Raw genomic sequence first — 15,605 nt, 5'->3', positions numbered from 1 at the left:
GCCGTTTCCCCCCTTTTGATAGCCATAACGGTTAACCCCCTTGCCTTATAGTCCGTTTGAAAGCCACAATAGTTAACCCCAATGCCGTATCCCCCCACCCGTTTGATAGCCATAACGGTTAACCCCCTTGCCTTATACCTCCGTTTGAAAGCCACAATGGTTCACCTCCTTCCTTACCCCACCCTCCCGTTCGATAGCCACAATGGTCAACCCCCTGCACTAGCCCCTATTTGAGAGGCACAATGGTTAGTCCCTTTCCCTAGTCTCCATTTCATCGTCTTACCCCCAGGTCCCGTTCGATAGCCACAACGGTTCTCCCCTGGTTTTTCACGACTCCAGAATTGTGCCCCACACCTTGTTGTTGTGCGGCTGATATCCACAGCTGTTTCAAGTCACGGCCAAGATGGCGAGTTTCTTACTGCTCGTCGTCTTCCTTCTGTTCGGGAGCTTCTCTGCCCGCGCCCAGGCCGGGTACAGCCCGCCCGGGGCCCGTACGGCGACCGGCCGCTTGAAAACTAAAGTGGATCGTCTGTCGTCTCTGGTGGAAACCTTACTGAGTCAACAGTCCGATCTCACGGCCCGGGTGGACAGTCTTTCTGCCCAACTGTCGGAGGAGAGGGACAAGAACAGGGAACTGGCCCTAAACTTGACCCAAGCACTCCACAAGTTGGACAGCATGACGTCTACCTTGTACGAGCATGACACGGTCATCAAACAACGTCTGCAGGTAAGTGTCAGAAACTCGTAACTTTACTCATATTCATACCTTTCCTTTTTTTCTTTCTTTATACATTGGCTTGACTGTTCATAATTTGTTCAACCCTCGATCACAGCCAGGGCAGCCTAACTAGCCAGTAGCTATTACAAAGGGCTACCTTGCTGACAAGACAGTGAACATTACAGCAACATATATTTCTCTATTAGTATCAAGCTTTCGCCTATACAATAGTCTTACGATATTATCCAGTTTGGTAAACGTAGTCACTCTTTAAATTGTGAGGCCACTGCTCTAAGGCCAACACGAAGTTGGGACAATGTCACGGTGACAAAAAGCTCGTCGGAGTCGCACCTGGTGTTCGTCGGAGCGTCCAAATGCTTCGACGCCCGACGCCGCACCCGGAGAAATAAAAAACAATGTCCTCAAGAGTCTTTCTAACCACAAGATCAAGTAGCGCTGTCTGTCTGATAGGAGTGACATTTTGGCAAGTTGTCAACGTGAAGAGTTCATCGGCTTTTCACCCCAAACTAGGTCAGCCTTGCACATCTGGGTATTTGTTCGTTCGTACAAGGGTCGATGACCCTACAATGGTAGCCTGGTATCCAGTCTGATTCGTGGTCGGGGCCGAAAGAGCTCTGAGCCCGCCCGCCTCACACAGGTTTCCCGGTGTGTATTTCACGAGAGATGGATTAGCCCTCCACGAACATCGTGTTGGGGGAAACCAAATCCCCAAGCATATTTGATACCTATACTGTCTCTTATTAGCGTAACACTCCTACCGGGACGGCCTGTTGCACTGGGCGGGGGAAGCTATTAGAGCCCCCGAAGGCACAGCCTGCCTGAACACTCCAACACCCCCAATCACGTATAAGACTGGATACCAGGCTACTACAATGGCTACAGCATTGCTGCTACTGTTTATTCCTCTGGTATTCTGTTAGGCCAATTTCTACTATTCATGCAGCAACCCGGGGGAGCCTGGAAGAGGGTACATAAATTGTCAAATGTCTTCCGAACAAATACTAGTAGTAGTCGTTCTCTTGTTCCCTGCCGGTGTCCATCTGTCATTTATTACGAACCACCGGTTTAATGCACGGTGCTGTTGTCAGGCAAGTTAGTTTGACTCATGTTCAGACGTTATTTGTGAAGCTCGAAAGCTTTTGGAAAGCTGAGCCAACAGTTTAAACACACGAGTTAACTATCATAAAAGTTCATCCGGGGTCAGAAACAGAATTATTCATAACCCTCTTGTTCCGCCTGAAATCCCTCGGCCCGAATCGACTATCAACATAATCTCCAAGCAGATCCCTTTCGGTGGCAAAAACGGGCAGTATCAAATTGGCCAGGCAGTATCCATTAGCCAGAGAAGGTCGCCAGCCACAAAAAAACGGCCATATATAATAAAAAGCTAACGATCATTCGCCCACAACCTCTGCTTGGAGAGTACTACCAACAAGCTCAGCCAAGATACTGGGAGTCAGTGAACCAGTTCAGGAGACAAATTATCAGTTTCTCAGAAGCCAGGGAACGGCGATAAGTACCAAGGGGTCAGCTACGGCTGATTTAACTAGTAGCTAATGTATTGTAATCAGGCTGATAACTCTATTGCATATTTTGTGCTCTTTTGCTCTGGTAATTATGAAGGCCAAATGACCTAAATTCGGTGAAGGTGTACATTTGTACAAGTGTCATATGGACACGTGTCTTTTATACACAGCTTCGGTATAGACATATGCATGAGCTACTCCAGAATGATTTAATAATTTTTTATGCTGTATTTACCTGCATATTTCCACCATTAATTTACAATGATTTTCACTATACTCTCTCGAAATATTTCCTACAAACAGCAACAAGTATGATTCTTACAACGGATGTTTTTAATTCACTTTTCCCAACTATGCCCAGAAAGGTGTCAAGTGAGCAAAAGCTACATATTAACCTATTAGTAACGTGTAGTAACCTATTTGTGAGGCAGAGACAAATTACGAGTTTCTCAGAAGCCAATGGACAGTGTAAAGAGGCCAGCTATATATATTTACGTTAGTTGATGTATGTATTGTAAAGGCTGGTGTACATTTAGTTCTCTGCTTAAAAAAAAACCGTGTTTCCTACCTTCCAGTGTGCTTGTGAGAACCTGGTACTTCTAAATGACTCCTACTTTCCAGTGACTTGTGAGAACGTGGTACTTCTAAAAGAGTCAGTTTTTCATACTTTTGAAAACCTCCATGTTTCCTACTTTACCACCTTCCAGTGTGCGTGTGAGAAGCTGATACCGGTAACTGAGGAGACGTCTCCCACAGAGTCTACAGGTCCCGTTATCGGTGAGAAATCTACACTTTTGAGTATAGATTACGTACCTCGATTACCAGAAAAAGGGCAGTGGGCTGTGCATTGTCGAGGACCCCACTGCAAAGCAGTGTATAATTACTGAGCAAGCTCCCCTGGATAAAGGAAACAAAGTAAAAAAAATGAAAAAAAAAGCAAGGTTGAAGGTTATTTGATGTCCAAATAGTGTTCTGTCTTCGATGACCACAACTTTTTTAGATTTTCTATCGAAATTCAAAACAACATTGTCTTTACTTACTGATTTTCCTACCCTAAGCACAGGCGAGCTACAATAGATAAAGTAGAATAATGAAGGTCATCATGAAAGTTCATCAGGGCCCATCACCCTTAATTGAACCGCGACGGGGGCCGACATAGTCTACCAGATACCTTTGACCCAGTGTTGACGTCACACTTCAAAGAAGCCATGTGACAGGCCTAGGCTTCACTGGGTCAGTCTATTGAGGAAGACCAGAGTGACTGGTCGAAAGCTGTAGGTGAGAGAATAATGAAGGTTGTTAGACGTCCAAAACGGTACTAGTACTGACAATTTCCTGTCGTTCCACAGAGGGAGACTGTGCGGAGTATTACTCCTCAGGACGGACAACAAGTGGAGTCTACAGAATCGGTCTCCTGCCCGGTCATGTGGATGCCTACTGTGACATGGACACCGCAGGTTTGGGCTTACAAAGTTGTTGTTAATTCTGTTTAACACAGTACACTGCAGTACAGTGTTCCCACAGCTAGGTGGCGCTGCAGTACCATGTACAGACTCGGCCTCCTGCCCGATCATGTGGAGGCCTACTGTGACATCGACACCGCAGGTTTGGCCTTACAAAGTTGTTGTTAATTCTGTTTAACACAGTACACTGCAGTACAGTGTTCCCACAGCTAGGTGGCGCTGCAGTACCATGTTCCCACAGCTAGGTGGCGCTGCAGTACCATGTTCGCACAGCTAGGTTTCGCTGCAGTACCATGTTCCTGCTGCTAGGTGGCGCTGCAGTACCATGTTCCCACAGCTAGGTGGCGCTCCAGTACCATGTTCCTGCTGCTAGGTGGCGCTGCAGTACCATGTTCCCACAGCTAGGTGGCACTGCACCGGAAGGAAAGCGGTCCCAAATGTGACCAAGCTTCTAACCCCCTCTCCCTCCCCATCACGTATCAGAATTGGAATACACACTTCTAAGATACTTGAATCAATGATAAATCTTGAAAATACCGGTATGTCTGTTGTAAGATTAACTTCATCGGGGGAACTATTAGGTAGGATTTCTAGTTTCCTATAATCTAGGCGTCACTATCTTGATCAAATGTCCATCATGCTACCCAGTAATTTGTTTAGATGACAAAGTTATATGATTTCTTATATATATATACACACATCTCTTTTTTTGTTATGAATGATTACCCGATGTTATTATATCTTCCCTTACTTTATTTCTGTTTATTATGTACACTGTATATGATTTGTTTGTATGATTTCCTGAATACTGAATAAAGCTGTTTAAAAAAAAATCTTGATCAAATGTCTTTATTCTCCTCACAGGGGGAAGTTGGACCTTGATCCAGCGACGGCAGGACGGGTCGGTTCCCTTCAACCGGACCTGGGAAGAGTACAAGCACGGGTTTGGGAACAAGAGCGGGGAATACTGGCTTGGGAACGAGAACATCCACCTCCTGACCAATCAGAGGAACTATACCCTTAGGGTAGAACTCGAGGACTGGGACGGGTGGATATTGTACGCTGAATACACCAGCTTCTGGTGAGTAAAACCTGGTGGCGCTGCAGTACCATGTTCCCGCTGCTAGGTGGCGCTGTAGTACCATGTTTCCGCTGCTAGGTGGCGCTGCAGTACCATGTTCCCGCTGCTAGGTGGCGCTGCAGTACCATGTTCCCGCTGCTAGGTGGCGCTGCAGTACCATGTTCCTGTAGCTAGGTGGCACTGCAGTACCATGTTCCCGCTGCTAGGTGGCACTGCAGTACCATGTTCTCGCTGCTAGGTGGCACTGCAGTACCATGTTCCCGCTGCTAGGTGGCGCTGCAGTACCATGTTCCCGCTGCTAGGTGGCGCCGCAGTACCATGTTCCCACAGCTAGGTGGCGCTCCGGTACCATGTTCCCGCTGCTAGGTGGCACTGCAGTACCATGTTCCCGCTGCTAGGTGGCGCTGCAGTACCATGTTCCCGCTGCTAGGTGGCGCTGCAGTACCATGTTCCCGCAGCTAGGTGGCGCTGCAGTACCATGTTCCCGCTGCTAGGTGGCGCTGCAGTACCATGTTCCCGCAGCAATAATAACGTCACGTGTTTGTAAACCGTAATTCTCGCGAGATCACGTTTTGAAGTGATTGGTCATTAGTTATCCTGATGAAGGCGACAGAAGTCGTCGAAAATTTGATCACTCTGTAACCCTTGTGTTGGAATAAAGTTCAATGTTTTACTATGATTACTACCAACACAGATGAACTTTCATGATAACTTTCAATAATGTTCCCATCCAGGTTGTCCGGAGAGTCGGACCAGTACCGGATTCACATGTCCGGGTATTGGGGCACAGACAGGAATGCCATGAAACTAAACAATGAGCAGATGTTCTCCACTGTGGACAGGGACAACGATGAAGACAGAGAATACGACTGTTCTCAGGAGCGCGGACAGGGCGGCTGGTGGTTTGCGAGCTGCGGCTACACCTACCTCAACGGCCGCTACCTGGGCAACTGTGGGGACTCCTGTCCGTGGCTGCAAGGTATGATTTATTGGTTTATTCATATCAACGTATGTGGGGTCGTGTAGCGTTGCGGCAGAGTGCTCGACTCGGAACCTAGAGGTCCCGGGTTCGAATCCTGACATGCCACTGATCTTGTGCCCTTGGGAAAGGAACTTTACACAAACAAACTTTAAAAACAAACTTTACACGACTTTCCTCACTTCGCTCATGTGTAAATGAGTATTGTATTGTCCCCTGTGTTGGTGGCGGCATTAATATAAGTTTGAAAAACTTGAGTGTGCCGTCACCACGTCTTGTGATTACATGTTGGAAATGTGTGAACAACATATCTCGCTTCCTTGACATACAGGGCTGAATTCTGATGTTTGTTTCAAATAATCATTGATAATAGTAGGGAAATACAAATTACAATTACGTATCCACAGATTAATATGATATCACTTTGGTTCAAGAAATTTAGGTATTTACAGTCTTACAATCGTACAAACTATGACAATCTTACGTCGTACAAACATTTTTCACTTAAGGTATAATTTGGGGAAGCTGGAAGGGCTACTTCTACTCCCTGAAGTCTGGATCTATGAAGATCAGGCCAACTGAGGAGGTCTCAACAACGAAACCTCGACCCAGTGTTCCCCCTGCTGACACAGAGACCGACGATCCAACAATCGGTGAGAAATCTAAACATTTTGCTATAGATTATGGTGACTCAAATACCAAAACAATTGAGAAATCTTTTGAAGTTTACGCTATAGATTATAATATGGTGACAGCATGTCCTAGGATCCTAGGCACTATTAGGATTTGGCTAAATGGCATTAGGATCCAGCCGTAAAAATCTTGCTACAAAAAAGAATTCATGCAAGCACGTCTAACCCCCAGTTTTGGGGTAAAATGAAGACTTAAAATTAGAATAAAAGATTCTCTTTACTTCCTGTTGTTCCACAGAGGGAGACTGTGCGGAGTATTACTCCTCAGGACGGACAACAAGTGGAGTCTACAGAATCAGCCTCCTGCCCGGTCATGTGGAGGCCTACTGTGACATGGACACCGCAGGTTTGGGCTTACAAAGTTGTTGTTAATTCTGTTTAACACAGTACACTGCAGTACCGCGTTTCTACAGCTAGGTGGCACTGCAGTACCACGTTTCTACAGCTAGGTGGCACTGCAGTACCATGTACAGACTCGGTCTCCTGCCCGGTCATGTGGAGGCGTACTGTGACATGGACACCGCAGGTTTGGGCTTACAAAGTTGCTTAACATAGTACACTGCAGTACCATGTTTCTACAGCTAGGTGGCACTGCAGTACCATGTACAGACTCGGCCTCCTGCCCGATCATGTGACATGAACAGATTCGTAGCCCGGGTACGAAAACTTTGGTCGGCTTGTGGGTGATTTTTCTGTCTGGCCTTTACCAAGCACAGGCGAGCTATACCCACGGACCTATCTCCAGCTGGTTTCTCTTCATCTGCTGACTTCCTGTATTGCGCTTTGTCTTCTATTGCGTGACAACCATGTGAGCGAAGAAACCTAAAACCTTCTGCATAAATCTACCCCCGGCGTGCGCTTTAAACTACCAGTATGTCTGTTGCAAACTTCCTAATGTTAACTTTATCAGGGGAAGTATGAGGTAGGAACCCTAGTTTCCTATAATCTGAGCATTACTATTTTGTTCACGTGTCTTTATTCTCCACACAGAAGGCGGCTGGACTGTGATCCAGCGACGAGTGGACGGGTCGGTTCCCTTCAACCGGACCTGGGAGGAGTACAAGCGCGGGTTTGGGAACAAGAGCGGGGAATACTGGCTTGGGAACGAGAACATCCACCTCCTGACCAATCAGAAGAACTATCGCCTCAGAATCGACATGCAGGATTGGGATAACCAAACGCGGTACGCGGAGTATTCCACCTTCAGGTGAGTAAAACTCCTGCAGGTAAAAAGTATTGTCAACTGAATATATTCTAATGAGTGAGGTTTTTCAGTTCGTTTCATACAATGTCAATGTGTAAGCCATAGCCTTACCTACATGTACACAGGATAAGATTAGAAACTCCGGTATATCAGATATACCGGAGTTTCTAATCTTATCATGTGTTTATCAACTGTGTGAGGATACGGGTTGCAGACCAGTGCTATCGAATCTCCATTTAATCACGATTGAGGTCCAATCTTGATTGAATCGCGATTGATTAATTTTTCTGAATCTGAATGCTCCAATCGCGATTGAATCGCGATTAATCGATTCATTGATCAGTTAATCGATCAGTCGTAATTGATGGCAATTCCCGTGCTCAAGGAACGAAATCGCGATTGTGAATGCATCGGGATCCAATCACGATATTGATTCAATCGCGATTTGATCCCAGATGTGGATACAATGTGAACGGAGTGACTGGACGTGTTTGTTCCCATCCAGGGTGTTGGGTGAGTACGGGGACCAGTACCGGCTGCACGTCTCCGGTTACAACGGCACCGCGGGAGACTGCATGACTCGCTACTTTTCCAACGACGGGATGAGGTTCTCCACGGTGGACAGGGACAACGATCTGAACAGCGGCCACTGTTGCCAGCGCCGCGGGCAGGGTGGTTGGTGGTTCGGAAACTGCGGCAACTCCTTCCTCAACGGCCGCTACCTGGTCAGCTGTGGGAGGTCCTGTGAGGTCTGGCAAGGTGTGATCTGGCACAGCTTTACAGGCTCCCGGGAGTCCCTGAAGTCTGTGTCGATGAAGATCAGACCATATTAACCGTGTAACATTGGGGGTAACATAGGCATTAACCAACTGATCAGGCCGATGGGTCTAGAACTTTTAGCCGGACGGTTAGAGCGTCAGTGTGTGCTGCACCCAGAGACCTTAGCAAACTCGTCTATCTACACAGTTGCAGTGTGTCAAAGTGACGCTAACATTCATATATGAATATATATGTATATACAAAACAAATTCACCACATCAAGCAAAAGCTGATCATAATCTGTATCTGTATCAGCTTAGCCTAACTGACACCAGCTTCTGTGTCTGTATCTGTATAGCCGATATAACCGCCCTTCGGCATAACACACCAGCTTCTGTGTCTGTATCTGTATAGCCGATATAACCGCCCTTCGGCATAACACACCAGCTTCTGTATCTGTATAGCCGGTATAACCGCCCTTCGGCGTAACACACCAGCTTCTGTATCTGTATAGCCGGTATAACCGCCCTTCGGCGTAACACACCAGCTTCTGTATCTGTATAGCCGGTATAACCGCCCTTCGGCGTAACACACCAGCTTCTGTATCTGTATAGCCGGTATCTTTACCGGTATAGCCAGTATCTGTATCTGTATAGCTGGTATTTGTATCGGTATAGCCAGTATCTGTATCAGTATAGCCGGTATCTGTATCGGTATATAGCCAGTATCTGTATCGGTATAGCTGGTATCTGTATCGGTATAGCCGGTATCTGTATCGGTATAGCCAGTATCTGTATCGGTATAGCCGGTATCTGTATCAGTATAGCCGGTATCTGTATCGGTATAGCCGGTATAACCGCCCTTCGGCATAACCCCACCAGGAATAATCATTATGATCAGAAGATAAACTCATTTAAATATCGCATATCTGATTCTACCCAAGTTGCCTCAGAATAACAATCACACTTAGTATCTCATAGGCAACTTACTGGTTTGGTTTACCTCAGTTGATACCGGTTACCGTTTTCCGATCATAGTGATATGATCATGATGACACGATAATACAAAAAATTGAAATTCAAAGCAACAATAAACTGTAATGAACACTATAAATTCTATCATTAATTGTAACCGAACACACAAGAAATTTTATATACTCACCAAGCTTCCAAGTTGTCTTTTGTTGTTGTCCTTGTTTGGCGTCTAATATATCGCTAGGTGCTGGTTTGCGCTTGGTCCTGAGTTCAGAGTCAACTTGTCTCTGTAGGTATTAACTCTTGGTGCCTTGTGCTTGTGTGAAGCTGGGATTGTTTCTAGGAGAGCACGTCAAAACGGTGCGTACTCTCAATGTACCGGGAGAGGGCCAGGTACATCTGGTTGTTTGCTGCTTCAGGAAGGCCCTCTCTCATTCCGGCTAGGGTGACGATGTCCGTGTCTCTGTCTTTCTTTACTGTGTTGTTGTACGAAAGTCCTGTGAAAAAAGACTCTGCTTCCAGCAAGCAACAATGTTGTCATGTCTCTCCTTGGTCTCTCTCAAGTTGAAATGACCCTGAATTAGGTCACCTAAAAATGTGACGTCACAAGGGGTCAACGGGGTCACATTTGGTTCACAAATATGTTAGATTTTTACAGTATTTTTTATATTCATTTAGTTTATAACTTTTTTTGCTACATCAAACCCCCTTTTGGCTGCAAACAAGGAGTTATCAGTTGTAAGAAAATCCATTGCGTTTAGATCGACAGGCGTTACAGTACGATCTCTATCTGTGTAATCAGGGCAGTGTAAACTTTGACCTATGACCTTCCCTACCGCCGCCCAGGGTGTCCTGGTTACCCAGATGAATGATACCCAGCACTGTATGACCGACTGTCGACCTAAAAGTAGTATACATGTACTTTTCTTTTCATCGATGCCTCCCTTCTTCTTAACAACTAAAAAGGGCTTTTAGTCTTTACCAGACTAACTACACTGGCTATATATAGGAGAATATTTGCCAGGGGAGTTTGGTCGCCTTGTAGTTATAGGTTAGACTGGCCGCGCGCCGCGTAGGGAAAGAAACTACCTCCCCGCGGCCGGACTCCCTTGGCCAATTTTACTCTCTTTTTTGCCGAATTCTACCATCCGTATTCCCGTAGAAAGGCCTTGTTTGTATGATTGAAAGCGTCTCGTTGGCACACTGTATTACTGTGTGGTTGTGTAGATAGGCGAATTTGTCAGTGTCTGTGTCTGCAGTACTTCATCCAGCCGTAGGGTGTCTCTTTTGAACGCAATACACAAGTTATGTTATTTATATACGATATATAACGTTAGTTTAGTGCAGGAAAAACAAATAACGTTAACTGACTAAATTTTGGTAGGTATATAGACGAAAATCTAAAGAAATGAATTTGAGGAGTAGATTATTCGCCATACCATATTGTGTCATTTGTTGAACCTTCATGACCATGATGAAAGCAACTTTTTAATTTTTACTGAACTTTTTTGTTTATTCGATCGCTTTTGGGGTTCCCAGAGGATGTCATCCATATAACCATGTACTACTACTACTTGTACTACTACTACTACTTCAAACTATACTTCTACTTTTAATCTGAGAACTAACAGTAGTACTTGTACAACTACAGTACTATGTACTATACTACTACTACTACTACCACTACATGTACTACTAAATCACTACATTTTTATACTTCAGAATCTACTTCTTTCCATCTGATAACTACACTACTTACTACTACTTGTACTGACTACTATGTCTGCTACTAATCTACTATATTACTACTACTACTACTAAGTTGTGCAAATAAAAATGAGAACTCGCAACGTTCTACTAACATATACTTTATTATTGCCACCATACAAACATAGACGTTAGTCTGTGGGTTATACAGGTGATACAGTGTAGCATTAGTTAATCAGCTTCTATAGGAAGTTCAAGCAGCATTACTTCATAATTACTTGATAATCATCAATGCATTTAGCGCTATTTTCAATTCAGATATCAGAATTTCTTAATATCAGAATGACTTTATTATGACAAACATTTGCAAAGTAATATGTAGAGGCTTATGAATAAACATGGCAAAAATCACTTTTAACCCAAAATGAAGGGACTTTGTTTCGTGGACATTTTATAATGAGTTAGAGGTGCAAACTGTCAAAGATACATTTTTTGGTAAACTTATAGTCTGGTAGCAACAACACAAGTGTTTTCACACATTATACTGAATGGTAGCTCCCACAATTATCATGTTCTCTTAACAAGGATGCTAAAAATTGGGAATCATCAAAGTCAGACTCAAAATCACCTTTCACACAAACTCAATGCACAAAAAGTAACCAAACTGAATAGCCAGTTCTCACAGAGCATTCTTAGTAAATGGCTCTCATAATACCAAGTGACCATTCATTCTGATTATACATAATTGAATTTACAATCTGGATTGAGTTCCATCTCTACAAATACCAGGTAGCACCAGAAGCATTAAATGTTGAAATTTTGACAATGATGCTTTATTACTATGACACAAACATGGTACTGAACAATTCAGCAAATCGCTGAAAACTACAACATTGCGAAAATTAAACTGTCGGCACGTACCTAGTATGCAAGATACTTAGGTCAAATTCAAACACACTTAACTGGAATTTTAGGACTTAATAAAGAGTTAACTTTCTCCCTGCTGCCTCACCCCATAACCAATACAAATCTGGTGCCAAATGGCTACCTTAGCAGGCTGAGGGTTAATGGCCCTGTCCCTAGTGCTGAAACGTGGCTATGATTAACCTTCTCCCTGCTGCCCTACCCATAAACACTACAAATCTGCTGCCACATGGCTACCTTTTTTTAGCAGGCTGAAGGTTAATGGCCCTGTCCCTAGTGCTGAAACATGGTGGTTAGTAACCTTCTCCCTGCTGCCTAACCTGTAAACAATACAAATGTGGTGCCAAACGGCTACATCAGCAGGCTGAGGGTTAACTTACTATGCTTCCTGCTGAATCCTTGATTCGTTTTTACCTCTAACGATAATTGGCCCCTTTAATTACTCTCTACATTTAAAATAGCAAGAGTTATATTCATTTGGCAAGACACAAAGATAAGAAATCCTCCCACCAGCTTTGATGGTAACTAGTTTAAAACCAGGCTTTTTCCTACCCTAGAAGACACAGCATTAGACCAAACCACTGGAGGATCGTACAGTTAATAATAATAGTTCCATTTTTTGGACATTTCAACCCTAGGTCATGGTTACTGTAGGTGATCCATTGCTCTCCTTCATTTTGAGCGATTTCAAGCCCAAACCCAGGTCCACACATTTGTACATGATGGTTTTTTCAAACACACTGTTTTTCTGAGTAGCAGATATTCCATGTAACCTGCCAAATAAGAATGAAGATCACACATGATTTAGGGTTGAAAGGTCCAAAAGCACTACTGATCTAACAAGGAAGGTCAGCCTTTTTTGTGCAGCTGGTACAAGGCAGTTCTAGCTGATTCTAGCCAGTTCTGGGTGGTTCCAGCCGGTCCCAAGCACTTCCAGCTGGTTCCAGCCAGTTCCAGTTGGTTTCAGCTGGTCCCAGCCGGTTCCAACTGGTTCCAGCCAGTTCCAACTTGTCCCAGCCAGTTCCAACCAGTTCCAGCCAGTTCCAACTGGTTCCAGCCAGTTCTAGCTGGTTCCAGCCGGTTCCAGGCAGCATCTCTAGTCGACCTTCTTGCTGGGGTTGTTGCGCCAGATCCAGAAGGTGAGACAGGAGGCGAAGGAGACCCAGCCGAGGTACGGCAGCATCAGGTAGCTCGCCGTCTTGCTCACAGGGTGAAAGGTCACGACGCAGCCCACGATCGCAAGCCAAGTGGCGCCGATCTCGATTGTTGCCTGGAGGAATGGAAAAAGTGTTTCTGTTTATTGTTAGAAAAAAATTAGATAATTTAAGGGTGGATACAAGCTATGTTGCTAAATTGGCCCTCGTTTATCAAATTAACTACTTTGTTTGTGGTTCCTTTGTTATTCATTTAGTACTTATTAAGCTTTGATCAAACCACTTTATAGATATATGAAACAACTGTAAGAACTAGGAAGAAAAGGACTCTCCTCAAATGTTGGAAGCAAAATAGGTAATCTTTTTTTTTGCAAATCAGAAAAAAAATTAAGAGGCGAATCCGAGAACCTACAAAGTAAACTGGTGTGGCCTAAAAAATAAACAAACAGCCCTCACCAGCCCAAGTTTGTGCCAGCCAAAGAAGATGGGAGTCCACGCCCAGTTGAGTGCCAGCTGAGTTCCGTACAGACCCAGCGGGACCAGTGACCGATCGTTGAACCCGTCACACGCCTCCCAGACAAGGTACGATGCATACCTGTGGGTATAGATAACAGGTGTTAATGGTTTTTTTAATGATGGTTTAGGTTTAGCGCCAGCCATGTGGTCTAAAAACCCACAGAAGAGCCCCCAGTGACCACCCACACGCTCACTCACTGTCTGGTTTATCGTCTGTTGTTCCCCATCATCTGAGGGTTAGATGTGCTTGCACTGTGGTGCTGAGGCTTAACAAAAGCCACTACACAAATTGCCTCCCAAACCAGGTAGGACGCATACCTGTGGTATGGATAACAGGTGTTAATATCAGGTGTTAATGATTGCTCAGTTTCTTCTTCTTCTCCAAACAAATATAGTCATGATCCCAAACCAGGAAGATGAATACCTGTGGGTACAGAGGAATAACAGGTGTTTATTCTGTAAAAGAGAAAATAAACAAGTTCAAGACAGCATCATCTACTATGAGCCATACTGAACAGAAAGCCACTGACCAGTTAAAGTAACTGTGTCTGAGAGGAATATATAAATTTGTTGTTGTCTGGATGTAAGAAACTGGAGGTTATTCACCCGACTACAGACGTCAGGGCCTGCCCTGAGATCCCCTGGTTGCCTAGCAACAGAGCCAGGAATAGACCCATTCTGACTTGCATGTGATACAGACAGTCAGACATGTCTTGGAAGGGGAGAACCACTAACAACTAAGGGTTCTGCTCTGGCAGGCGAGATCCACTAACAACTAAAGAGTTTACAAGGGGAGAACCGCTAACAACTAAGGGTCCTGCCTTTGGCAGGGGAGATCCACTAACAACTACATGCTGGACGAGGGTCACCCCCTCCATGACCTGGTTCCACCGGCCAGGACAACGGCCACTGGGAGGACCTTAAGAAATGGAACAGCAATTACAGTACCAGCAGTCCGTACAAAAAGACTGAAAAACTCCTTCTTACACAAGGCAATATGAGACACTCAAGTCTTGGCAGGGGAGATCCACTAACAACTAAGGGTACTGCCCTTGGCAGGGGAGAAGCACTAACAACTAAGGGTTCTGCCCTTGGGAAAGGCACTTTACATCCATGTCCTTACTTGACTTTAGTGAAAATGATTGAGTACTTCAGCTAATAAGCTCCAGTTACGGGCATCCTCTTAGATAGAATGTAAACTAAGCTAAAGGTCTCGTGTTTGAAGAGAGCCACATGTATTTGAAAGAGTGAAGGTGTGAGTGGATCATTTACAGTCTAGTTTCACATCTTGAAAACTGGTGATTATTACCTCTTATGTAAATTGTGACCAATATAAATGTCACCAATTAAGACTTATACATGTACAAGTTATGAGCCATGAGGGATGAAAATTATTACAACAAATTATCAATATTATGCAACAATTATAGCAATTCATCATACAGTTGCAGTACATTATACAATAACAAAGTTATTTTCCTTGTCTGAGCTGGACAGAGGCACACAAACCAAGTAGTTCCCTTAGTCAGGCCCGCCCTAGCCTCAGGTGGCAACCTTTCAGCCTTAAGTGAATCATAAATGTCACTACAGGAAATGTACATGCTGTGTTTGATGCTCGGATCTAGGAAGATTTACCAGTAATCACATTCTTAGTTTTAGGCTTTCACAAAACACTAACAGGCCTGGGAAAAAATTGAAACTACAATTCTACAGTATTTCTCAAAGACTGCATCTGTTCACTGATTTTTTTGGTAATTTAGAAATTCTCAGTGTAGGCCTTTATATAGTTTTTTACAAAGCAGAACTGGAGAAAACATCAAATTGTTCTTGATAAAAATTAAGTTTGTGCAGTAAGAATCTATGCCCTCAAGTGGTGGAAAGGAGAAT

General features: G+C 44.4%; 2 protein-coding genes across 2 annotated transcripts in view; one reads left to right on the top strand and one right to left on the bottom strand.

Moving 5' to 3' along the window:
* The first annotated feature begins 327 nt into the window (after positions 1–327).
* LOC109486958 (fibroleukin-like) lies at positions 328–8,828 on the top strand. Its single transcript, XM_019790873.1, has 9 exons — positions 328–727; positions 2,973–3,042; positions 3,615–3,722; positions 4,593–4,809; positions 5,544–5,788; positions 6,298–6,441; positions 6,719–6,826; positions 7,471–7,687; positions 8,190–8,828. Exons 1-9 carry the CDS (start codon positions 404–406, stop codon positions 8,515–8,517), a joined length of 1,761 nt encoding a protein of 586 aa, XP_019646432.1. The 5' UTR covers positions 328–403; the 3' UTR covers positions 8,518–8,828.
* A 3,634-nt stretch (positions 8,829–12,462) lies between these two features.
* The window catches only part of LOC109486948 (translocator protein-like), a 30,356-nt gene continuing 27,213 nt past the window's right edge, over positions 12,463–15,605 (bottom strand). The window contains exons 3-4 of the mRNA XM_019790862.1: positions 13,659–13,797; positions 12,463–13,318 (exon numbers count right to left, since the gene is read on the bottom strand). Coding sequence (XP_019646421.1) covers positions 13,145–13,318; positions 13,659–13,797 — 313 coding nt within the window. The 3' untranslated portion in view covers positions 12,463–13,144. The remainder of the gene's footprint in view (positions 13,319–13,658; positions 13,798–15,605) is intronic.

Source organism: Branchiostoma belcheri, unplaced genomic scaffold, assembly GCF_001625305.1.
Source record: "Branchiostoma belcheri isolate BF01 breed outbred unplaced genomic scaffold, Haploidv18h27 scaffold84, whole genome shotgun sequence".
In the NCBI taxonomy this organism is placed as follows: Eukaryota; Metazoa; Chordata; class Leptocardii; order Amphioxiformes; family Branchiostomatidae; genus Branchiostoma; species Branchiostoma belcheri.
The sequence above is the reverse complement of the archived record's forward strand: the minus strand, read 5'-3'. Positions and strand labels throughout refer to the sequence as shown.